The sequence below is a fragment of the Triticum aestivum genome, chromosome 3D (genome assembly GCF_018294505.1).
Source record: "Triticum aestivum cultivar Chinese Spring chromosome 3D, IWGSC CS RefSeq v2.1, whole genome shotgun sequence".
Classification (NCBI taxonomy): domain Eukaryota; kingdom Viridiplantae; phylum Streptophyta; class Magnoliopsida; order Poales; family Poaceae; genus Triticum; species Triticum aestivum.
In genome coordinates this window covers 167066240-167092223 of record NC_057802.1, presented here as the reverse complement: position 1 = coordinate 167092223, position 25984 = coordinate 167066240, and the positions used below count along the sequence as shown (strand labels likewise).

The following is a 25984-nucleotide window of genomic DNA, read 5'->3' as shown; positions in this document are numbered from 1 at the left end:
TGGGTATATCTATTTGATGAAACATAAGTCTGAAACATTTGAAAAGTTCATATAATTTCAGAGTGAAGTGGAAAATCATCGTAACAAGAAAATAAAGTTTCTACGATCTGATCGTAGAGGAGAATATTTGAGTTACGAGTTTGGTCCTCATTTGAAACAATGCGGAATAGTTTCGCAACTCACGCCACCTGGAACACCACAGCGTAATGGTGTGTCCGAACATCGTAACCGTACTTTATTAGATATGGTGCAATCTATGATGTCTCTTACCGATTTACCACTATCGTTTTGGGGTTATGCATTAGAGACAGCTGCATTCACGTTAAATAGGGCACCATCTAAATCCGTTGAGACGACACCTTATGAACTTTGGTTTGGCAAGAAACCAAAAGTTGTCGTTTCTTAAAGTTTGGGGCTGTGATGCTTATGTGAAAAAGCTTCAACCTGATAAGCTCGAACCCAAATCGGAGAAATGTGTCTTCATAGGATACCCAAAGGAAACTGTTGGGTACACCTTCTATCACAGATCTGAAGGCAAGACTTTTGTTGCTAAATTTGGATCCTTTCTAGAGAAGGAGTTTCTCTCGAAAGAAGTGAGTGGGAGGAAAGTAGAACTTGATGAGGTAACTGTAGCTGCTCCCTTATTGGAAAGTAGTTCATCACAGAAATTTGTTCCTGTGACTCCTACACCAATTGGTGAGGAAGCTAATGATGATGATCATGTAACTTCAGATCAAGTTATTACCGAACCTCGTAGGTCAACCAGAGTGAGATTCGCACCAGAGTGGTACGGTAATCCTGTTCTGGAGGTCATGTTACTTGACCATGACGAACCTACGAACTATGAGGAAGCGATGATGAGCCCAGATTCCGCGAAATGGCTTGAGGCCATAAAATCTGAGATGGGATCCATGTATGAGAACAAAGTGTGGACTTTGGTTGACTTGCCCGGTGATCACCAAGCCATAGAAAATAAATGGATCTTTAAGAGGAAGACGGACGCTGATAGTAGTGTTACTATCTACAAAGCTAGAATTGTCGCAAAAGGTTTTCGACAAGTTCAAGGTGTTGACTACGATGAGAGCTTCTCACTCGTATCTATGCTTAGTCTGTCAGAATCATGTTAGCAATTGCCGTATTTTATGAAATCTGGCAAATGGATAAACAAAACTGCATTCCTTAATGGATTTATTAAAGAAGAGTTGTATATGATGCAACCAGAAGGTTTTGTCAATCCTAAAGGTGCTAACAAAATATGCAAGCTCCAGCGATCCATCTATGGATTGGTGCAAGCATCTCGGAGTTGGAATATACGCTTTGATAAGTTGATCAAAGCATATAGTTTTATACAGACTTGCGGTGAAGCATGTATTTACAAGAAAGTGAGTGGGAGCACTACAACATTTCTGATAAGTATATGTGAATGACATATTGTTGATCGGAAATAATGTAGATTTATTCTGCAAAGCATAAAGGAGTGTTTGAAAGGAGTTTTTCAAAGAAAGACCTCGGTGAAGCTGCTTACATATTGAGCATCAAGATCTATAGAGATAGATCAAGACGCTTGCTAAGTTTTTTCAATGAGTACATACCTTGACAAGATTTTGAAGTAGTTCAAAATGGAACAGTCAAAGAAAGAGTTCTTGCCTATGTTACAAGGTGTGAAATTGAGTAAGACTCAAAGCCCGACCACGACAGAAGATAGAAAGAAAATGAAAGTCATTCCCTATGCCTCAGCCATAGGTTCTATAAAGTATGCCATGCTGTGTACCAGATCTATTGTATACCCTACACTGATTTTGGCAAGGGAGTACAATAGTGATCTAGGAGTAGATCACTGGACAGCGGTCAAAATCATCCTTAGTGGAATAAGGATATGTTTCTCGATTATGGAGGTGACAAAAAGGTTAGTCGTAAAGGGTTACGTCGATGCAAGTTTTGACACTGATCCAGATAACTCTAAGTCTCAATCTGGATACATATTGAAAGTGGGAGCAATTAGCTAGAGTAGCTCCATACAGAGCATTGTTGACATAGAAATTTGCAAAATACATACGGATCTGAATGTGACAGACCCGTTGACTAAACTTCTCTCACAAGCAAAACATGATCACACCTTAGTACTCTTTGGGTGTTAATCACATAGCGATGTGAACTAGATTATTGACTCTAGTAAACCCTTTGGGTGTTGGTCACATGACGATGTGAACTATGGGTGTTAATCACATGGTGATGTGAACTATTGGTGTGAAATCACATGGTGGTGTGAACTAGATTATTGACTCTAGTGCAAGTGGGAGACTGAAGGAAATATGCCCTAGAGGCAATAATAAAGTTATTATTTATTTCCTTATTTCATGATAAATGTTTATTATTCATGCTAGAATTGTATTAACTGGAAACATGATACATGTGTGAATACATAGACAAACAGAGTGTCACTAGTATGCCTCTACTTGACTAGCTCGTTGATCAAAGATGGTTATGTTTCCTAACCATAGACATGAGTTGTCATTTGATTAAAGGGATCACATCATTAGGAGAATGATGTGATTGACTTGACCCATTCCGTTAGCTTAGCACTCGATCGTTTAGTATGTTGCTATTGCTTTCTTCATGACTTATACATGTTCCTATGACTATGAGATTATGCAACTCCCGTTTACCGGAGGAACACTTTGTGTGCTACCAAACGTCACAACGTAACTGGGTGATTATAAAGGTGCTCTACAGGTGTCTCCAAAGGTACTTGTTGGGTTGGCGTATTTCGAGATTAGGATTTGTCACTCCGATTGTCGGAGAGGTATCTCTGGGCCCACTCGGTAATGCACATCACTATAAGCCTTGCAACCATTGCAACTAATGAGTTAGTTGCGGATGATGTATTACGGAATGAGTAAAGAGACTTGCCGGTAACGATATTGAACTAGGTATTGAGATACCGACGATCGAATCTCGGGCAAGTAACATACCGATGACAAAGGAAACAACGTATGTTGTTATGCGGTTTGACCAATAAAGATCTTCGTAGAATATGTGGGAGCCAATATGAGCATTCAGGTTCTGCTATTGGTTATTGACCGGAGACGTGTCTCGGTCATGTCTACATTGTTCTCGAACCCGTAGGGTCCGCATACTTAAAGTTCGATGACGATTATATTATGAGTTTATGTGTTTTGATGTACCGAAGGTAGTTCGGAGTCCCGGATGAGATCGAGGACATAACAAGGAGTCTTGAAATGGTCGAGACGTAAAGATCGATATATTGGACGACTATATTCGGACATCGGAAAGGTTCCGAGTGGTTCGGGTATTTTTCGGAGTACCGGAGAGTTACGGGAATTCGCCGGGGAGTATATGGGCCTTATTGGGCTTTAGGGGAAAGAGAGAGGAGAGGCTGCGCGCGCCCCCAAGGCATAGTCCGAATTGGACTAGGGGGAGGGGCTGCGCCCCCTCCTTCCTTCTCTTCTCTCTCCCCTTTCCTTGACTCCTACTCCTACTACTTGGAAGGGGGGAATCCTACTCCCGGTGGGAGTAGGACTCCTCCTAGGGCGCGCCATAGAGAGGGTCGGCCCTCCCCCCCTCCACTCCTTTATATACGGGGAGGGGGGCACCCCTTGGAGACACAACAATTGATCCCTTGGATCTCTTAGCCGTGTGCGGTGTCCCCCTCCACCATAATCCACCTTGGTTATATCATAGTGGTGCTTAGGCGAAGCCCTGGGTCGGTAGAACATCATCATCATCACCACGTCGTTGTGCTGACGGAACTCTCCCTCAAAGCTCGGCTGGATCGGAGTTCGAGGGACGTCATCGAGTTGAACGTGTGTTGAACTCGGAGGTGTCGTGCGTTCGGTACTTGATCGGTCGGATCATGAAGACGTACGACTACATCAACCGCGTTGTGCTAACGCTTCCGCTTTCGGTCTATGAGGGTACGTGGACACACTCTCCTCTCTCGTTGCTATGCATCACCATGATCTTGCGAGTGCGTAGGATTTTTTTTGAAATTACTACATTCCCCTACACGCAGGCCCGTCCCTGACCATCTCCCACGACTTGCCTCCCACTGGTTGTGCTCTTTACGTGGTCAAGGGGGATGCACACGGCTCCTGTCCTGCCGCGCATCAAGAACTCCTTGGCCGCCGACCGCACATGTAACATGTCTAACACACCGCGCCCGATGAAAGGAGGAGGGAAACAGACAGGGAGAGGATCGAGGGCATCGTTTCAGGCTGCAGCTGGCCGGATTTCTGGCTGGCGCTGTCCGTCTCCGGCAGGCCTCTAGCATGCTTCCTTCTTCTTCTTTCTCTTTGCTACTATCCACCAACCGAGAGAGAAATCGAACACCGACGCGATAGAGCCTAATTGAGAGCCTCGCCGTGCAAAAAATACTGCAATTGAGAGGCGGCATCATATGACCTCGCCCTACTCTTCCCTGTCCCTTTTCCTCCTTCGCGGCTCGCTCCCGCCTCCAACTTCAGCTACCGCTGGCTGTCTCCTGCACCGTCTGTCGATTGGATGCCTCCTGGCGGCGACCATCAACGTCGGCGTCGGGCACGCAACGGGGATAGACTGCACGTCGTCACCACCATGGGATTGTCGTCGGTGGCATGGTGGCAACCGGGAGGGCTGGAGAGCAGCGAAGCATGCCGATGCCAGCGCTACAGCAGTGAACGGGATGCGAGCGGCACATGAATCGGCCGACTTGTAACCGGGCATGCATAGGGCTTACCTGGTGTCGGGTGGAGAAGTTGCGCCCGATGGTGCTGCTGCACCGCCTTCTTGGGAACGCCGTCGGTAGGCTTGCTTGCCCGCGCCCCGGCGTGGGTCTTCTTCTACCGGAAGAAGGACTTGACGTCGACGCTCATCATGGCTCCCTCTCCGAAGCAGATGACGCAGCCGTTGTGACCTCGCCGTCCTACAGTTCAAGCAGGGGCAGAGCACCTCCTCGCGTCGCTGCGGGCGGTAGCCTACCCGAGGCGATAGTTCCCCATTGTGACGACGCTAGGTGGGTCACTGGCAGTCTGGCGGCCGCGAGAAACATGCTGCAACCGCCAGGTCGAGCAGAGGAGCCGACAGCATGGCCGCGCTCTCCGCCGCTCATGGCCTCCGCAGTCACCGTCCCGTAGTCACCGTCCCGAGGCCTGTACCATGCTTGCGACCCAGACTACTGCGATGGAGACCTAGATCGAGAGGAAGGAGGGCCTTTTATGTAGGTAAAAACAACGGGGGAGGATTTCACGCGAACCTTCCCGCGACCATCAAGCGAGGCCCAAGTGGCACCGATGAGGGACCCGAGCGACTCTAGATTTCACGATGAAAGCGACACCGATTACATTAAAATAGAGCGGCACCGAACCACCGAAGGAAACTTACGCAATCCAGTCAAAGCGGAAGGATGGCCCACAAGTAACAAAATTTGCTAAACCCACCAAAAGAAACGTGACAGCAGTTCAAGAAATTTGAAACAAACTTCTGAACACACAAGGCCTTTGTACACAGCCATTTACCAAAATAATAGCACGTGTCATGTACACAATTCACCATGGGTCACTTTCACACAAGTGGTTTAATCTTAGAGCAAAAACCTTGCCTGAAATAGAGGCTTGGGTATGTTGTTTTGGATTGATTTGAGATGAGTTCTATTTTAGGGTAGTTGTTGGAGCATTAGCGCTCTATTTCAAGGCAACTGTTAAAGATTGACGTTTTTTGATGTCATAAAAATCACTTTTAGATGTTGTAAATTTTACTCCAAGCATATTTTGATGCATTAAAATAGGACATCTATTGAAGATGCTTTGAAGGAACAACAATCGTGGTGTCAAAAAATCTTCTCTCCTGCATTGTAATCGTGTTTTGGGCACAAAGTTTTTCGTTGAAGATGCTCTTGTATATATAAAAGCATCTGCAAACATGCGCACTATCTTAGCCACGCGCTGGAAAAAACTGTTTTTTACGTGCGGAGCCGAAACGGGTGCTCCAACAGCCGCGCAATAATTGCGTATGCGGTATAATGGGTTCAGCGCGCGGAGGAAAACGACATCGCGCGCTGATTATTTCGTGCGCCCGCTGGACATTCGCGCGCGAGCAACCAACCACCGCCAACCTCTCCGCCGCCCCGCGTTCGCCCTGCCCTGCCCCGCCGCCGGTGAAATTCGATGGATGGAAGGCCGCACCGACATCCCCTCAACCCCTCCCTACACCCACGACCCCTAGTGCGGGGTTGAGCTTCGGCTTCGCCGCCGGCGCCCCTCCTCCAAGCACCGGTCTTGCATGCGGCCTTTTCATGACGCCACGGATGACCTCGCAGGGTGGCGTCGCGCTGCCGTCCGCTGTGAAGCCACGGGCCCTCGTCTCCAAGCGACCGAATCTAGCGGCGGCGGCGGCCCGGAAGAAGAACAAAGCGGCGGACGACTCTTCTAGGCGATCAAAGAAGAAACTTGCAGGTCGTCCGGCCGCGCCTCCGCCGACCGAAGCGCCGGAGAGCTCGCAATTTGTTGTGCCAGCGACCGATGCCGCGCCTATGCCGACCGAAGCGCCGGAGAGCTCGCAATTTGTTGTGCCGGCGACCGATGCCGCGCCTCCGCCGACCGAAGCGCAGGAGAGCTCACAATTTGTTGTGCCGGCGACCGATGCCGCGCCTCCGCCGACCGAAGCGCCGGAGAGCTTGCAATTTGTTGCGCCGGCGGCCAATGCGCACAAGGTGTGTGATGAAATGCTCACAAGGTATGATTTCGCTCCCTTTTTTGTTGTTGTTTTTTATATGAATGGATATATATGGATAGCTTAGTTTTCTTTTACATACTTTGTAGTTTCAGTTATGACACATATATGTCAACTATGGGCGTTGGCTCCAACAATGATGCCGTTGGAGATCTTGCGAATACCATCCAAGCTCCCGATGACAACGGCGCGCTTGAAAATGGAGAAGAAGAGGAAGAATCGTCTTCGGAAGAGTCGAAAGAAGAGGAGGAAGAAGATGATGTGGCATGAATGTTGATGTGCCATTTGTTTGTGTGAATTTTTATTTGTCATGAACTTGGTTGGGTGATTTTGAACTATGCCATGCAATTGAACTATGCTATGTTGCTCCAACTCTTTTTTGCACACTTGTTTAAATGTTTGAAAGATCATGATGGATATGTGTTGATCATATTTGCCAAGCGTCAGCTGCTCGTGCGCACTGTAAATTTAGCGCGCCTGCTGGAGCAAGCGCCCGATTGCGCGCAAAAAAGGCTATTTTGGTGCTGTAAAATGAATTTTGCGCGCGGCACGGTTGCGTGTCTATTGAAGATGCTCTTAATAAAGCTCAAAGGCAAGGTCTGATATGAAACAATCACAGCCAAACCGAAGACGACGAAGACGACGAAACGATAGAAAATTCGAAAATCAACAGGAGCGCCTCCTCCGAAACCGAAAGCCCCAAACCAGTCCAAACTAGCCGAGCGGCGGCCATCTCAAATCCAAATCCCGCTCCCCGTCTCTCTCTCTCCCCTCTCCGCCCCGCTCCCCATTTCGTCCACTTCCCCGCCCGCCTCAGATCACAAGCCCTAACCTAGCCGGAGACCAGAGGAGGAGCCCTCTTCCTCCTCCCGACCTCCCCCCTCCAGCTGGTGCTGCTCCGCCATGAACAACTTCCACGTCTACGAGGCCATTGGCCGCGGCAAGCACTCGGTAACCCTCCGCCCCCTTCTTCTCCGTCTCCGTCGGTCTCACCCCCCTTCTCCGGCCTCGGATCCGCCCGTGTCGGGCCGGGGCTGGCTCGAATGCGACGGATTTCTGATTGTTTCCGTGTTTTTTTTTGGGTGGGGTTGCGGTGCGGAAGACTGTCTACAAAGGGCGGAAGAAGAAAACCATCGAGTACTTCGCCGTCAAGAGTGTCGACAAGTCGCAGCGCTCCAAGGTCCTCAACGAGGTGAGCCAGCCCCTACTCTCACTCCTGTCCGACCCTCTTGACCCCGCCGCGGCCACTTTGGGGGATATTTTTGAATCCAAGGTTGTGCGGCGTTTGCATTGGTTTAGGAGCGGCTACTTGGTCTGGCGACCTGTGTTCACGTGCTAGTGCGTGTATGTCGTGATTCGCATAATTTACTTGATAAAGCTTCCGTGGCTTCGGCTTGAGGCTTGGTACAAATGTCAGTATTTGATTAAGTGTTGTTTGCCGAAGCATTTCTGATTTCTGGTTAGTGTTTTGCTTAAGAAATGATGCAGTATGAAGGGGAAACTGCCCCGGGCTAGATGTAACTGTGGCTAAGATAACGATAAGCTTGGCGTGCTGTTTTTCTCTTGCCACAAAGTGACACGGATTCTTATTTTTCAAGTGCTGGACAAACATGGACTTCCTAATAATTTTGCACATAGTTTGCTTCTCATACCCAATTATAGAAGAGATGTGCCCATGAAGATAAGTTACAACCTGTGCTCACTAATGGATGTTGTTGACCTATTGGCAAATGCTATTCTTTCATCGGGTTTGTACTTAAGTACTTGTTATTGTCCCTTCCAAGGACCCGTTTTTCTTTTGGATGTGCATTTGTCTCTCTGAGCAACTGCTCAGGGTAAATATAAAAAAAGGTAGATAAATTGTTACCAGATAGAGAACCATTCTCAAGCTTCGTAAGCATTCTTAGATGTTCTATCATAAGTTTGATAAATGCTTATGCACATAATTTGTTTATTTTTGCTTCGTTCCGTTGTGCCAATGATTCTTTTGAAATTATCTTTGCAGGTCCGGATGCTTCATTCTTTAGATCATGCAAATGTCCTGAAATTTTACTCTTGGTAAGTTTCCAGGGATTTGTATTGACTGATTGCTTTGGCCTGTGCTAATTTTGCAGTATAGCCTGACAAGTACTTTGCTATTCTTGTTGAGGTTATCCTTATTGTTCACTTAACATTTGACCACCCTAGTGCATACCATAACTATATCTTGCTTTTCTCCCTAGGTATGAAACTTCAGCACATTTTTGGCTGGTACTGGAATATTGTGTTGGTGGAGACCTCAAGGGCTTGCTCGAGCAGGTATCTTGCTTATCCTTTTAAACAATGCATGTATTTCTCTAATTTGAAGAAGGGAACACAAAGCATCCACTTGCATACGTTTGTAACCGATATATTCTGCAGATATCACAGATAAGTGAGAAAAGCTGCACCTAAAATTTAGGAGCTCGGAATATTTGAACTAGAAGTACTAGGAACAAAACTTTACGTTTCATTAGCTGTTAGGAAAATTCCACATGAAACTTTATATCACAGCTTGCTAATTGCTCTTCTAAGAGGAATAGATGTTTCACACAATCTTGTTGTTGTTGCTATTTATAATTGTGTACCTTCAATCTGACAACTTGAAGTTGTGAATGCTACTAAAACTATTTTTGCCCGAGAAAACTATTTGTCATTACATTGAAGTATGGTCAGCCTGAACCAGCTGCTTTTATGATCTTAGTTCTATTTTTTCTTTTATAGCATTTACGGTTTAATACTTTGTGTTCATGCACTGAAGTATGAGCTTTAGTCTCGTTTGTGCTCAGCTTGGAAAAGAATTAGACAATTAACTGCTTCAAGATGGGAAACTGGAGTGCTGCTCTCATTTTCTCCACTTGGAAACACTCAATGCACGCTGCATATTCTTTGACTCTAAGAAATGCTTGATTTATTTGCTATCCTGATAATGTTGCTCTATTGTTTTTAGTAGTGTATTATATTGTTGCGGCGCAAAGCTTTTGCAAGCCTGTTTACCAGTACTTGCCTTTCATCCTAGGCAGGCGACCCACATAATTCTCTGCGGTGATTGTTTGTGTTCCAGAGACCTGTTGTGTGAGTAGATATGCAGACCTTCTTACTATATGTAACATCAGTGAAGACAAAATGCTACCCCATTTTTCTGCTTGCTTGTCATCCTACAAACACGTGTTGATAAGGGCAACCCACACAATTCTCTGTGGTGCTTGTTTGTGTTCCAGATACCTGTTGTGTGACATATGCAGACTTTTACTAATATGTAACATCAGTGAAGACAAATGCTACCCCGTTTTTCTGCTTGCTTTGCCTTTATGTATTCTGTCTCATGTCTATTTTTATGCAGGATAAGAAGCTGCCTGAAAGTGCCATGCATGACCTGGCTTACGATCTTGTCAAAGCCCTCCTGTAAAGTTTCTTTGATAACCTCGTTTCAATATATCTATTGTGTTATGGGTGGACTTTGATTGACTGAAAACATGTTGGGTGTTAGGTTCTTGCATTCACAAGGAATTATATATTGTGATCTGAAGCCATCTAACATCCTACTTGATGAGTTTGGATGCATGAAGGTAATCAGTAGCCCACTGTGAAATATGTAAATACAGTAACAGCAAAGGAACAGAAAATTGCTGGGAGCTAACAGTAATTTCCCCTTTTGTTCTAGCTGTGTGATTTTGGATTAGCAAGACGTTTAAAGGACATCGAGAAGACCGACCCTGGAGATGTGAGGTCCCATTTCCTTTTCTTCAAGCATTTTGTTTTGTTTTGTTTTATCTTATTTTAATGATTTCCTTCGGTTTGAACACATGTCCTTAGGTGCCACAACCTATGAGGGGGACACCATGTTACATGGCTCCTGAGTTGTTCCAAGAGGGAGGGGTCCACTCATATGCTTCTGATTTCTGGGCTCTTGGTTGTGTGCTATACGAATGCTATGTAGGAAGACCTCCTTTCGTGGGCCGTGAATTTACCCAGTTAGTCAAATCCATACTTTCAGAGCCTGCACCACCTTTACCTGATAACTCGTCAAGGTCTTTCCAGAATCTGATCAACTGCTTACTCATGAAAGACCCAGCTGAAAGACTACAGTGGTCTGAACTATGTGCACACAACTTCTGGAGAAACAGTATGCCAATGATTCCGTTACCTCCTCAACCTGCCTTCGACAACATGGTTGGACTTCCCACTACACCATATCTAGCTGAGCGAAATGGGGATAAGCCCTCCGGACAGCTGACGCCACCCAAGACTCGTGAACACCTACGCAAGAAAGATGAAAATTCTGCCAAGGTGTTCACGACCCCTGTTAAGAATGTGCTAACTGGTAAGAAAAATAATGCAAAACCTTGTAAGGCTGATGGTTTGAAGGGTGTAAATGTCCTTAGAATGTCTCGCATAGCTAAGAAAAATTTGCAAAGGGAAAAAGACAAGGAGAACTACAGGCGTCCTCCCACAGAAACAAACGAAAATGAGGCTGAAGTTAAGATAGAAAATAATGACATGGAGCTTGATTTTGGTGAAAATCCAGAAGGCGATGCACCTGATGATAATGATGGATCAGATAATGCTGGATCCACAGCAGATGAAAAGCATACGACCGAAGGAACTGATGGAAATGAAGAGAACTGCATAAATCAGGTGGATATGCTCACGGATGAGTGTTCTGTTAAGCCTGATACCATGTTGAAAGCTGAGCAGAACTGCTCAGAGAATCTTGATGTGGTGGCCACTCCACCTAGTTTCTGTATGAGGAAAGCACGTCCGAAGATAACTTCTGGTGCTGCAACGGGTTCTGAGCCGTCTAACATCTTTGAAGCATTCTGGCATCCAACAGATCTTGCTGTTAAACCAGTTATGCCCAGTAAAAAAGGAGATAAGGCTACCGAGACTGTCACTGTGCTTCCTTTTGAAGCTCTCCCTGCTGCTGATTACATCAGGTTACCACGAGAACAGATGAATGCATTCCATAGCCAGATAATGCAGAGTTTGAGTGGATCTTTTCAGGTTTCAGAAAAACAGAATATCATCAGATACCTGGAGTTGTTAAGCATGAACTCTGATGCTGCAAATATAATCACTAATGGCCCAATTATGTCATTGCTTATAAAAATGCTTCGACTATCAAAAACTTCAGTCTTGCGTGTCCAGGTTGCTTCACTTATGGGACTGTTGATACGCTACTCCACTATCCTTGATGCAGAGCTAGCTAGTTCAGGAATTGTTAATGCCTTGTCAGATGGCTTGAGGGACCGGCATGATAAACTGAGGAGATTCTGTATGGCAACACTTGGAGAATTACTGTTCTACATATCAACTCAATCTGATCAGGATAGCAAAGAAAGCAATGCACAAGAATCTCCTATGAAGGACAACAAAGTTAGTGCTTTGTGGCAGGTTAGAAACTCCAAATGAAAAATATGCTCTACATGTTTATTTGCATGTCAGTGGTTGATTTACCTGGACTTACCTTGTAGTATTACCCTATACTTCATCACGTTGTGAAACGAAAAGTTGTGGCGGTAAGATACTGGGAATTAGATTCCAACATCTTTAGTAGTTGATACTGATTCGTCTATAGGAGCATATTCTCTTTGCCCACCGTAATGTACTGAAGTAGAAATTTATTAGAAGTTGAAGCTATATTAACTGCAAGAACTAAATCCACACATAAACATAAACCAGTGTATAGCCCACACTAGATATTTTAGTGAGTTTTTTTTGAGGATTTAGTGAAGTAGAAATTTATTAGAAGTTGAAAGTATATTAGTGAGTTTATTTTGAAATATTTATAGATAAAGTTTGCGTTTTAGACATAGAGTTGCAAAGTTCATATGTTGTTGAAGTGCATAAACAAATTGAAATGTTAAATTTTGGTACATTAGTGTTCTAGCATAGTTAAGGCAATTACAATGGTCACGTCTTTTGGGAAGTTACAAACTAAATTTTATAAGAAGACATTATTTTAAGGGTTGTTTCTTTCCACGAAGAGACATTTTTTCACCAAGGGACATGTTTTCCATAAGAAGACATTCATTGACCAAGGGATATGCCTTTCAACTAAAGGACATGACTGTTCGTAGGCCCAACTGTTAAGATCTAAGACTTGATTGATCCTCAATATAATCCAACGACTGCAATTTCAGGGTGTGACGTGGCTTAACGTGGATGCTGCATTAGGAGTCAGTTTTAGATTAAAGAGGGAAGGGATATGCCTAGATAGTAGATACCGACTTCACGTTCCAATACATGTTCTTTTCTTTATTCATGTGTCTAGGCACAAGTCTATTATGAATGTGTGCGTTGAGCTTTTGCAGTTATTATAAGTACATAAAAGAGTATGTATTGGAACATGAAGATATATAATATATATAAATATCTTAGTTGTATGTGGTCATGTAGCCTAGATATACATATGAATGGCTCCTTTCCTTATTTGCAGCTACAAATTCAAAGTATTGTCTTCTCATGATTTAACTTGGCAAACTGTGCAGGTCCCTAGTTCTGTAATCGCACTGGTGTCATCTATCTTGCGTAAAGGGGAAGACGATCTAGCCCAGCTTTATGCCTTACGGACAATTGATAATATATGTAGCCAAGGAACAGATTGGACATCACGGTTTGCTTCCCAAGATGTAATTGGTCATCTTTGCTACATCTATAAAGCAACTGGGAAGCAGGAGAACACAAGGCTTATTGCAATTTCTTGTTTGAGCCGCCTAGCTCGATTCAGTTCGTCATGTACTCATTTAATACTGGAGAAGCTAACATTTAAGGATATTGCATGCACACTCCTTAAGGGCAATCCACGTGAGCAACAGATAAGTCTGAATCTTCTGAACTCGGCATTAGGGAACAGTCATATCATACCAAATATGAGCCGCTATATTTTGTCATTAACTGAGGAGAAACAGTTGGTCCCTGGACTTATTTCTCTGATAGAGCAGGGAACTGACATTCTGCGTGGGAAAGCCCTTCTATTTGTTGCTCTTCTTTGCAAGAACAGTCGAAGGTGGCTTCCACAATTCTTTTGCAATGCAAAGCTACTATCAGCAGTCGATAGATTGGGAAAGGAGAAGGATGGTTTCATTCATCAATGTACAGAAGCATTTGTTCAGTTAGTTGCTTCGTTGGTCCCAGGCATTCTTGACACTGTATCCAGTGATATACAGCAAGTCATGGGTGGCAAACGTCATGGACCTATTACTGCTTTAACTGGACGTGCTCATCCAAAGAGCACAATTCATTTGTTCCCTGTCATCCTTCATCTTCTTGGGAGTGTATCCTTCAATCACAGAGTTGTGACAAGTCAAGTATTGCTCCAGTTGGCTAATCTTATGAAGATATTGGAGACACCATTTCAGGTATGGCCTGTAACTATCTGGACCTCAACCTGATGAGAAAATATGGAGACAATTCATTATATATTTGTACTGCAATGTCTAAAATAAACTCATCCTAGAGTTGTTGCTGTCTTGCCTTAACAGTCTTTGCATTACGCAATGTGTTTGCTAAACTCCTGTCTTTTGTGATAATTTGTGCACACTTTATTGTACTTCCAGGCTCGGGATGATTTCCAAATGACATTGCTGAGGGTTCTTGAGGCAGCTACGGAGGAGCCTTCTGTTATACTTAGGGAACACAAAATATTCACAAGTCGATTCCTTCCAAGCTTATCCATCTTATACAAGGGCAATAAAGATTGTGATGCCAGATTCATGTGTTTGAAGATACTGTCTGATGTGATGATTGTGATCTTCAGTGATTCTTCATTGACTGCAGATGAACAATGTTTAGCTGACCTGAAAACAATCTCTCACAAATATTTTCTCCCAATGTACCCTTCATTTGCAGAGGATGAAGATCCAATACCTATGTATGCACAGAAACTTCTAGTGATGCTGATGGAACATGATTGTGTTAAGGTATCTGATATCCTGAATGAAGCGACAGTATCCCAGTGCTTTGAATTCTTGCTTGGAGATCTTTCAAATGCAAACGTAAGCAATGTCAAGCTTTGTTTTGCTCTGGCATCTGCTCCGGACATGGACTCCAATATCCTTTCGCAGCTTCAAGTTGTCAGAAGAATAGGGAATCTACTTGAGTTTGTGACTGCCAAAGATATGGATGATTTTCTGGAACCAACCTTGGAACTCTGCAGAGCTTTCATCATCCGTGGCACCGGCAGCAACAGAAGTATCGTTCTCAGCAAAGAACCTGCACTCCTTGTTGATAGCGCCTTCAGCATGAGCATTGCTGTTGATCAACAATCTTGCATCATGGACATATGCGACCTTGGTGGCAGTATGGGTATATTTCTGGAGGTGGTTGGAAATTCAGATCCACAGATAAGCGATTTGGCGTCAGATTGCGTGGTGTTGCTGCTCAAGGCAGCACCTCGAGAGGCCACAATGGGCCTGCTGACAAATCTTCCTAAGCTGAGCGCTCTTCTGGACTCGTTGAAGCATGGCGTCCCCCTGCCGCTGACTCGCCTGCTATACAGCCTAGCATTCTCTTGTAGGCAGTACCTAACCCAAGGAATGATACTCTCAATATCAGTGCCAGCTCTGATGCGAGTAGAAGCGCTCGTCTCGTCTTTCAAGTGCTCCCAGGATAGCTGTCTTGCTGATGCTGCTTCCTGTGTGGGCGCCGAACTGCAGCGCCTACCTCGCTGTGGTTGAGCAGAGATGTGGTGAAGGAGCCCGTCAGTTGGCTGCCGTTGCATAAGCGATCTTAATATAGGAGGGTCTTGGCTTGGCTTGGTATCTCTGGCGCCAAGAGTTTGAGCAGGGCCATTGCCTCATCATCATAGGGCATGGTGCTGGCCTCAGTTGCTACTGTCTGGCACGCGAGTGCTGTCCGCAGGACACCGTTACATGTTATGTAATCTTTATCCGCGATGATGTGGGGCTGCTGTATATGGTACTTTTGGCCAAATCTGTATTTGCCTTGCCAGTTTTGGTTGGCATGTAGGTTTTCAGTTTCATGTAATTCCCTAGTGTATACAACAATACATTTGTCTTATTGCTGTTACCAAGCAAGTGGTGGAAATTTCCATTATTCAGATCTCTGTACTTAGTCCGTATAAGCAAGTTTTGCTTCAGTATCTGTAATGAAGCATGCAATTTATCTCTGGTTGGGTTTTGCTGCGGGCCCAGGTAGGCAATAAGCCAATAACACACGACGAGGTCAAAAGAGTTCAGTTTCCATGATTGATCATTTGTGGGCATTGGCTTCCCCTGCGTGCGCATAGTGGAGCAGAGGCGACGAATAGTTCAGACTTTGACCATGTCCTTCCGGCCAGTCAATCTCTTCTGGTAGCCATTACCTTTCGGCTCTCGAGGGGCGTTTTCCCACGCGCTTCACATGATGTGGACGCATCACAACAATCACAAGCCATTACCGAACACGGATGCAGGTGTTTGTCCTGTACCGCCCCTTCCCCCACCCGACTTGGCAACAGCTCTCGTTCACAGAATTAAAGAGGGAATGTGTTTTTCCTAAAAGGAAGAGATAGAGGACGGCTCCTTTTATTTTTGTCTTTGGGCACGAGAAGACGACTTAGCAGGTGCAGGTCCTTATCTTAGCAAGGAAATTTCGACATTTTTCCTCCTCCTGAAAATGCACACAAGCGTGCGTATCACGTACGGAGTATTAGAGAAGGAGAGAATAAAACACCCAATAACACTGTCAGGATCGAGCGTGCGGATACAACTAGTCCACTGTGCAGTTAAGGCTCGCCGAGACGAGCGCCATATCATCATCCGAGCTTTTGACAGGCGTCGCCGTGCACTTACCATGGTTGATCCTCATCCCGGAAGCTACGCCGAAATCCACCTGGATTGCCAAAAATACCTCCACGTCTACCTCCCATAGATCGAGGAAAACCATAACATCATCCGTGAAGATCAATAGTCTTTGGAACACGGCGACGGTGACGACCTTTGCGAGTGCGCCGGACCGGTGTGTGCCCCAGACCCAGCAATGTGGCTTGGTTGGGGCCCCCTTCAGTTTTAGATGTTAGGCTACGGTACGAGGTCTGTTTGGTATTCGGCTCGGACTATCGACACCCCTTCATCAAGTGGATAGCAGTAGAGACAGATGTTGCCAAGATGATGACTTCAAACGTACTGATGCATTACTTTGTAAGGTTTTTATGAATAATTAATAAAGTGGTTGCATACATCGCCCAGATGTAGAGGCCGAGGATCTTCCTCCTTTTCTAAGAAAAGTAGTCTTTGAAACAAGCTCAACTTAACCAAGGGGCCAACAACCCCATATGAAAGCGTGAGTCAACATGCGATGCGAAACTTCCACTGCTAAGATGAATAGCATTGTTGACAAGGGTCTCCCTGCCGCAATCCACGCATGTTATTTTTTTAGAACAACCCAACGATGTTGCCGCCTTCACTAGGCTTTTTTTGGATAAAGGACAAATTTTATTAGCTCAAAATAAAGTATCAAAAGAATACAAATACAATGAACACACACCCGGCCTCTACATAACAGGATGCACAAATCAACACTAATGCACGCACACGAAAATACGTTGGCAAATAACAGAGTCACATGAGATCAAAGTTATGCGGAGATGAAAAAAAGAAACAAAGCGATTAGATCCGCAATTGGCAAACTATAACAATGAGCATATCCGCACCAACCATCTCATGACATCACATGTACGACGAGATTTCTCAACAGCAATGCCTTTAGAAAGGGAACGACACTCAAGCGCGTCACCGGATCCAACCAAGGCATATTAGTGACATGACATAGTATTAAACTGGATGATGCCCCGCGCGTTGTTGTAGGAACCTTGCTAAAATAATGCAAAAATAGTTGCTACATAAACATCTAAAGCTAACGAAAATCACATAAGCTTAAAACAATATGAAACGTATATTGTAGCAAAAAAAAGTCATTTCTAACAAAATGGGAAGGATGAACTCTAATAAAAAAAAATTAAATTTATGACTAACATGCATGAATTGATGATGTGGCAGCATTGCATGCATAGAGTCTAATGCAAATGTAATTTATGACTCGCATGCATAAGTTACTTATGTGACATGGTTGTATGGCTAGAAAAAATAGATAGTGGATTGTAACTATTTAGAAAAAGAAGATGAAGAAAGAGCTGATGACTATGTTATCATCATATAACACTTCCTAATAAAAAAAATGAGTCTATAAGCTAATAAATAAAATCATCTATAATACTACCTATATGTTACTTTGTACTATGAAGATAGTAACATAAACTAGTGTTATATATTGCATGACACGAGCCTTTCCGAGAATACAAACATGAACACACACTCTGTCTCTCCATAATAGGATGCACACAACCAACACTAACGCACGCACATAGAAACACGTTGGCAAGTAACAAAGTCACATAAGACCAAAGTTATGCGTATGTAAGGAAAATAAAATAAAGCGATTAGATTCGCAATTGACAAACTACAACAATGACCATATCCACACCAACCATCTCATGACACTACTAAAGAAAACCCTATAGGCATGCGCTTAATAGTGACGCGGGCAGAGGGACCTGCGTTGCTGTTAGTTAGTATTAGTGCGGGGTCAGACACCGAGCTACAGGTAGAGAATAGTAGTAGCGCGACCTGTGAAACCCGGCGTTACTATTAAGTGTGCCTCATGGTACCCCCCCCCCCCCCCCCCCCCCCCCCCCGCGCGGCCAGGCGATAGTAGCATGCATAGAGTCTAACGCTAATGTAATTTATGGCTTGCATGCATGAGTTGCTTATGTGACATGGTTGCATGGCTAGAAAAGAAATAGGCAATAGGTTGTACTCCCTCTGTTCCATATTATTTGTCGTGGTTTTAGTTCAAATTACAAGTAATATGGAACGGAGGGAGTGGCTATTTGGGAAAATAAAACGAAGAAAGAGATGATGATTATGTTACCATTATATGACACTTTTCATTAAAAATAAATTTATAAACTAATAAATAAAGTCATATATGATACTACCTACATATTATTTTGCACTACTAGTGTTATACGCGTAACACAAACCTTTCCGATAAACATGTAAATGATTGTTTTTGTCGTCCGCGCGTAGGTCGAAGGGCCGCTACGCTAGGCGGAGATGGCACCAGGGACCCTCCACTCGCTTAGCGTTGTGCTGGTCGGCAGGGCGGAGGGTCGGAGACGATGTCGCCGTACTCAAATTTTAGTGTAGCGACTACGCCTCGTGTGCGCGCATAAATGATGATGTATGTATGTGTACATCATCCATCCATCTAATCTAAATCATGAAAAGAAACGAGGTGCGAGACGGAGTCATTCCAGGACGAGAGATGATGGTCCAGAATAATAAAGATGGTCCTGGAAAAATACCTTTACTTACCAAATACCAATTGGTGGTGGTGGTTCGTCTACTTAGACGGTTGGAATGGGTTCGAATTGACTAAAGAAACGAACCCGCAGTTGACCGACAGAGCCACCCCACTGTACGTAGTTTTCCTTTTCTTTCAGAAATGTCTACTGTACACACGTCATATATTTTTGTCCCTTTACCAGCACGCTTCCGGTTCCACTATTATACCCCTCTTGGATTAATTCCTTTCAGTTTCAGTGGAGAAAAGAAACCACCGCCCAGTTGCACCAGACACGCGCGGCGATGGGGAAGAAGGTATGCCTGCTCTCGCTGGACGAGGACATCGTCATGGTGCTCATCGTCGTCGCCGTCGTCGTGGTGGGGCTAATACTCGCCGCCCTGCAGCCACCGCCCCGCCGCCGCGCCGTCGCCTGCTTCTACGGCTGACCCGCAAAAAAAGAAGATCAACCCGTCTGCTCGGCAGTACAGCTCCTTAGCCTTCGCAGTTGCAGGTTTTTCTTAATTTTCTTTGGTAGTATAAAGTTTGCCGTCGCAGATAACGTGAGCTACGTCGTGATTTCAAGTCTTGTCATATTTTCCTGATCTGGAAGCTACGGTGCATGCACGCACGGCATACTTGGTTTAATCCTTCTGGCTGTGCTTGTCTGCGCTGTAGTGTAGTTGTGTGTTTTTCTCTTTTTTAGAAGAAAGCGTAGTCCTGTGTAACCACCATGGATTGTCACCGGTTGTGTTAACTAGAGATTTAGAGTTGGTTGTGCTTTTACTACTATCCTGTTTTGGGATTTGGAATGTGTAATGTAAGTTTGATCACTTTCTCGCATGAAAATACAACTTCCTCTCGTGTAAATTCCTGCGGATGCAGTCCTCACAAAATGAAACTTTCTCGCATATAAATTATTGCCCTGTGAAATATTGTGCTGACTGAGGGTACCCTTACTCGTGTTCCTTTTCGGTGGGTATGGAAAGAGTGATTGCCAGCTCAACCACAAAATTTTCTCCTGGCTGCTGCTCCAGGAAAGCTTGGACACCAGAAATCTTCTTCAAAGGAAGTATTTTCACCTGCCTGCATACATACACATGTGTGCTCTGTAATGTCAACTGGAGGAAGCACAGCTGCACCCATTCTGGGATTGTGAATTTTCTCAAGACTGCTGGCAGATTATTGCCCCCAGTAAGCTCAGAGGAATTTCTTTCATTCATGAAATAGAACTATTGAGATCATCATTTTTGGGCTATTGTTAACATTGATTTTTAATCATGAGAATCCAAGTGCTGCTAGTTGCCAGAGAAACCTCAAAGAGGATCACACTCTAGTTACACACAGAGTGAAGCGAAAGCTTTTACTTGCTTTCAAATCCTGGACACATCACTTCCTGAAATCTTCTTCTTTTCACTTTGTAATTTCTACATAACTTTGTAGATATTCTTTATATAAATTAAAGTTAAATGTTGGTGTCCTGAAGGCACTGGCAGAAAGAGAAAAGGAATAGGAGACGAACCCAAACGTATATGCTGCAAGATGTTACCATTTCATCTACATGGACCCAAAAACTCTGGCTGCATCCAAGAGCCAACAATGGACTGAAAAAAGGGTTCTACACACTGATCCATCAATTAAAGGGGTTATTACATTTATTTACAAAGCCCCTGAAACAATACCTACATGTGAAATTCAGACCGTGTAACGTACGCAGCGAAACGACGGTGGACGTGACAGGCTCCACCGGTGAAACCTTGCGAGCGCTCACTCTGGTGGTGCAGTACTACACACCTCGCTGCGCATTATTCCTCCTCTCCTAACAACGCTCTCTTCAAAATCGCCAGCATGCCAAAACATCAAGCAGAGCTCAGCTCACTATCCGAGGATTTCATCGGTTACACGCACTTTGCTTGCCTTCTCATGGCGTCTCCAAGCCTCGGCCCAGACATTCGCGTCTGCAAGTGCACGGTCTCGGTCGACACCGTTTGGAACAACCCTGCCTCGTACTCCACGATTGGAACCACTCCTGCAATGTTCTTTTCCTTCTGGGACAAGGTCATTCATACGGTCATGCATTGATGTTTGAGCTCCATGTTGACTAGCCAAAGCATCATCTTGGTTAACCTGATCGTCTGACACTTTTGATGCCGAAGGGCCATCAAGGTAACGGCAAACAGCAGCGTCATTCCCATCATATGTTTGTGATGACAAATAGGAGAGAGCAGCAGCAACTTCCCTAATCAGAGGGCGATTCCTTGACTTCTCCTGCAAACACATCGCTGCAATAGCCAAGGCCTGGTACAAACCCCTCTTTGGAAAGCGGCCACGCAACAAAGGATCAGCCATCTTTGGAAATTTCCTTTGGTCTTTGAACAATGGACGAGCCTGCAAATGGATTGGGAGAACATTCAATTCAACATCCGCATACTTATGCTCAATATATCAAAGGAAATATATGAACACACTCGATTTATGACTGCATATATATTTCGAATGAAACTATTTCTTTAGCTGTTAAGGGACCTAGATAAATAAATTAAATGATGTGTCATGTTTGAAAATGACGAAAATCCTGGAGATGTAAAACAAGATGATTAGTTCCTGGGCATATACAACTAGGGAAGTGTGCCTAGCTCATTTGGTTACGGATGCGAATTTAGGCTCCTATTTATGCTGTAGGGGTCACCTCTAATGTTTTCCATCAAAAAAGATGTATACAACTAGGCAGCTAGTTAGCAACAGACTAATACTAGTTCCCGGAAAAGACCACACTCCATACCCATAAAAAGTTGTACAGTTTTCCAGTATCAAATGCATGCACTGTTATTATATTCATCAGTTCAACCGCCACATTCGACATAACCGTCTTTTTCCAGTATCAAACGCATGCACTGTTATTATAAGGAACGTAATCAGAATGAAATAACAATGCATGCCTATTAAGCTTTATAGCCTTTTTCGGTAGGCTTTATAGCCTTTTCATACTTCTCTAGACATGTATCCATTCTTTGTTTTTTTATTATAAAATCATGATTATTGGACCAGTTAGCTGCACCGTGAGATTGTCAAAACCTACCCATGAGACCAAGTCCTGTTCCTCACGAGGCCGATTGCTATCGAGTGCCCTTCGTCCTGTAATTAGCTCGAGGAACACCACACCAAAACTATAGATGTCAGACTTAACCGTTAGCTGTCCAGTCGCGGCGTACTCAGGAGCACAATAGCCATAAGTCCCCATGACACGGGTTGTCACATGAGTCTTATCACCCACAGGACCAAGTTTAGCAAGTCCAAAGTCGGACAACTTCGCATGATACCCTTCAGAAAGAAGAATGTTTGATGGCTTAATATCTCGGTAAATAACTGGTGGATTTGCCTTATCATGTAGGTATTCCAAACCAGCAGCTGCGCCAGCAGCTATCTTCATCCGTGTTGTCCAATCTAGAGGTTCTTTATTGGGTGGAAGGTCTGTTTAAAGCATCAACAGTAATTTATTAATGGGGGTATCCAGTAAACAACAGCATAACAGTATAGGGCACATTCATGTGTAACTCTAATGGATGGAAGTAAGAAAATGGTAAATTATCACAGAAAATATCTTAGGTTTTCAAGGTCAGTGACATGTCAAGGAGCATGTTAGTTCTTCACTTATTGACGCATGCGATATAATAATACTAGAAAGGAACACGAAGTTAGATAAAAGAGCCACTGTTAAGAAAATTTATCTATTCAACAAATTGATTATGATTAAAATCTGAGTTTTCTCAAGGATGACCAATCCATCATTGAAATATTACCCCCTCGATGGATTCTGTTTAGGGTAATCACATCACTAAATTATTAGATAGCTAGGCTCATTATTTGATAGGTCATCAGAGCATCCCATTCTAGCTTAAGCTTTTGATCAAATATAGCAAATAATGAAACAGGAACAACCTAGATCAGATTTAATTGGGACCTACTGAACAAAGAAGATGATGCCAAAAATACCCCCCCCCCCCCCCCCCTTCACAAACGTAAAGCAATAAATACTTAATTAAATCAACTGAAAAGAACTGATAGTTAGCTTATAGCATTTCTCACAAGTTAGAACAACTTTTCACCATGTTCAAAGCACCCAGATATGCTAAGTATCACAAACTAAAATGTGCTGACATTGAAAAAAAATAAAGATCCTACAATCTACATATATGCTCTCATTACTAGAAATTAACAAATGGTTTCTGAATTTCTGATGATTGTATCCTGATAATAGTATAAGTTCACACATTTTCCAACATAAACTAACCGTGCAGATGGTCTTCTAGTGATCCCAATGGCATATATTCATAAACGAGCAAGCGTTGATCACCGTCAACACAGTACCCTATCAAATTGACAAGGTTAGGGTGATGCAAGAGGTTGAGCATGAGAACCTCCACAAGGAATTCTCGGTTCCCCTGAAGCCCATTTAGATCAAGTTGTTTGACTGCAACAACCTGCCATACAGCAAATGCTGAAACAATATTATCATACAATACGAATATATGGGCAAGATTATTATAGTTTCCACATCTCCAATAACTGATATTCAATGAGAATTATATTACTGTTGGTGAGAAGTATAGTTTATAACTACCAAATACAAACCTGACCATCATTCAGACATGCTTTATACACACAACCAAATCCTCCTCGCCCCAACTGAAAATCCTTGCTGAAGTTTCTGGTAGCATCAACAAGCTCACGCAAAGTGAAGATCATCGCCTCATTATGTGTGCCATTTCTCTGGATTCCTTCCATATGTGTGGATTCAGTCTTCAGTGGGACACTTTCTGATGACTCTGAAGAAATCCACTATTAATGAGCAATTCAAAAGAAACAAATACACATCCACATTTAAATAAACTAATGCTCCTGAAAAAGAAAGGACGCTGGGACAAACAGAAAAACAAGAATAGCACAAAAGTTTTTTTTTGCGGGAAGTATTTCATTGTGCCTTTTCAATTTTCTTGTCATGGTCTTCGTCTACTACTGTTCATCTTCTTCATAGTTTTGGTTTCCACTTTACTAATCGTGTTTCAATTTGTGTTTCCTTGATAAAACTTTGCAGCTACTCATGAACAAACTTCTTTCTCTCACAAACAAAAATTCTACGTAACTGCTAGAGCCTAGAGGAATCGCAACACCACAAGAAAGTAAAGGTGGACTCGCCACTGGAAATTTCTGATGGCTGAGCATAACACATCGTCAAAAAAATACCCTCCAGCTGGGAACCATCCCCAACAGAGAATTTGTTGGGACCATGAGCTGAAGAGAGTCGATTATTTTTCCTTCCGCGAGAACAAGATACAGACCGACCAACACCAAGAATCGAACATTTCTAGCCTGATTAGTAGGTAAAGCACGAAGGGATTACTAGGGCAGGCATCATCACCTGAGGCGACTCCATGGTCGATTCCGCCGGAGTCCTCGTCGTCATCGTGCTCCTTCACCACCCGCTCCTCCTCCTCGGGGCACCGGAACAGGCACGACAAGAAGCCCATCTCATAATCCGGCCTCGGCAGCCCCAACAAGAGGGCTGAAATCAAGAAATTTAGCAAATCCCCAACTCCCAGCCGCCGCGGGGGAGACTTTAGGTCGCCAGAACAGCCAGGAAAATTAGGCAATTGCTTTCTTTCTCAGAGGGAATTGATCAATCGTTTAGGTCGGGCAGAAGAGGAGAAAGAAAGAAAACGAGAGAACGGATAAACGGATGAAGGCGCAAAAGTCTACTCCCACAAAGGAAACGAATAGAAAATTGAAGGCGCAGTGAGTGACGCTGGCCGATGGAGGAGTCATCAATCCAAGGATTTAATTTGGACGCAAGTTGCATTCGCGCCCCTACGGGAACAGTCCATTTCTCTTTTGCCCCACTAGTTTTGTTTTTGAGGGGTTCTTTTGCCCCACTAGTATATGTGTCTAAGATGTCGTGTTTGCTATTGGTATGTGCCTGAATTTGCAACTCGTGTCAATCTATTCTCGAAGAGCACAACCCTGAGATGGAGGCGGGGGCGCTGCGGTGAGTGGCGGGGAAATTGAGCCAGGGACGACGCAATAGTGGTTCTAGACGAGATGGCCGTCGGAGCTAGAAAATATGACGTGGTTTGAGGGGATGGCTAGTGGCGATGGTAGACGAACATATGCGGTGGCTTGGAGTGGGTAGGGCAACGAGGCTCGCACAACAACGCCGCCGGCTGTGGGTGGCGGTGCCAGATGGCCCGCGGACGTCAGAGGGTGGTAGGAGGAAGGGTACGAGTAGCGAGGAAGAAGACACGTCTTTTTTGAAGCCAAATTTATTTGAAAGCAACTTATAAAAAGAAAGTCCCTTTCATCTTAAAAGAAAAAAGGAAGCTCCTTTAAGAATGTCGTATATGTGCATTTCAATATGGTTGATCGCCTACTGTTTGAGGTAGCATGTTTGCCCGTTTGGTGGTGTTCTAGGTGCAGTTTAGCTAAGCCATTTGTGTGTTGTCAATATATTTTAATCCTTAGGATTTTTCTTGAGGGGGTTGTTTGATCGGTAGAATTATGATGGGAAGATTTTTTTTTACATATAATTCACTTGTATTAGTTTCGTATGAAAGTTTTCGTCCACTCCAACCTCATTTGAAGAATTCTATATTTTTCCTGCACACAACCAAGCGCTTATACTAATCCTATAGTATTGAAGATGACATGCCACCCTATTCCTCAGTTTTTCTATTCATGCTTTTTGCACGTCCTGAAATCAAAGAGGCCCTTACCCTGTTTTAGTTTAGTGACTAAGCCATGTACCATGAACTTTTCTTCTTCTTATAAACGAGACTATGTCTTCCCTTTGACGATGATGGTTGTTTCATTGAGAAGCAATACTCGAAAAGGCACATTTCTC

The 25984-nt window shown here is 44.0% G+C and overlaps 2 protein-coding genes across 3 annotated transcripts; one reads left to right on the top strand and one right to left on the bottom strand.

The window, feature by feature from the left end:
- Positions 1–7400: 7400 nt before the first annotated feature.
- Positions 7401–15805, top strand: LOC123078070 (serine/threonine-protein kinase RUNKEL). The gene is made up of 10 exons (XM_044500459.1): positions 7401–7677; positions 7829–7918; positions 8732–8784; positions 8949–9024; positions 10088–10149; positions 10235–10313; positions 10409–10468; positions 10561–12138; positions 13236–14105; positions 14304–15805. Exons 1-10 carry the CDS (start codon positions 7630–7632, stop codon positions 15420–15422), a joined length of 4035 nt encoding a protein of 1344 aa, XP_044356394.1. The 5' UTR covers positions 7401–7629; the 3' UTR covers positions 15423–15805.
- Positions 15806–20603: 4798 nt separating this feature from the next.
- On the bottom strand, positions 20604–24906 carry LOC123078069 (probable serine/threonine-protein kinase PBL7). Of its 2 annotated transcripts, none has more exons than XM_044500458.1 (5): positions 24509–24906; positions 23722–23906; positions 23381–23570; positions 22169–22560; positions 20604–21477 (listed from the first exon to the last, which is right to left on the bottom strand). In XM_044500458.1, the coding sequence occupies exons 1-5, from the start codon at positions 24615–24617 to the stop codon at positions 20968–20970; spliced, it is 1386 nt and encodes a 461-aa protein (XP_044356393.1). In that variant the 5' UTR covers positions 24618–24906; the 3' UTR covers positions 20604–20967. The 2 variants fall into 2 exon arrangements, with proteins under 2 accessions (XP_044356393.1, XP_044356391.1); XM_044500456.1 differs by having other exon boundaries at positions 23722–23915; positions 24509–24905.
- Between the last annotated feature and the right edge of the window lie 1078 nt (positions 24907–25984).

Coding starts and splice junctions, on each gene's coding strand:
- LOC123078069 (XM_044500456.1), bottom strand. CDS start 24,617: ATGGGCTTCTTGTCGTGCCTGTTCCGGTGCCCCGAGGAGGAGGAGCGG. Junction 23,916..24,508: donor CGACCATGGAGTCGCCTCAG/GTGATGATGCCT, acceptor GGATTTCTTCAG/AGTCATCAGAAAGTGTCCCA. Junction 22,561..23,380: donor ACTAGAAGACCATCTGCACG/GTTAGTTTATGT, acceptor TGCTTTAAACAG/ACCTTCCACCCAATAAAGAA.
- LOC123078070 (XM_044500459.1), top strand. CDS start 7,630: ATGAACAACTTCCACGTCTACGAGGCCATTGGCCGCGGCAAGCACTCG. Junction 9,025..10,087: donor TCAAGGGCTTGCTCGAGCAG/GTATCTTGCTTA, acceptor ATTTTTATGCAG/GATAAGAAGCTGCCTGAAAG. Junction 10,469..10,560: donor AGAAGACCGACCCTGGAGAT/GTGAGGTCCCAT, acceptor ACATGTCCTTAG/GTGCCACAACCTATGAGGGG.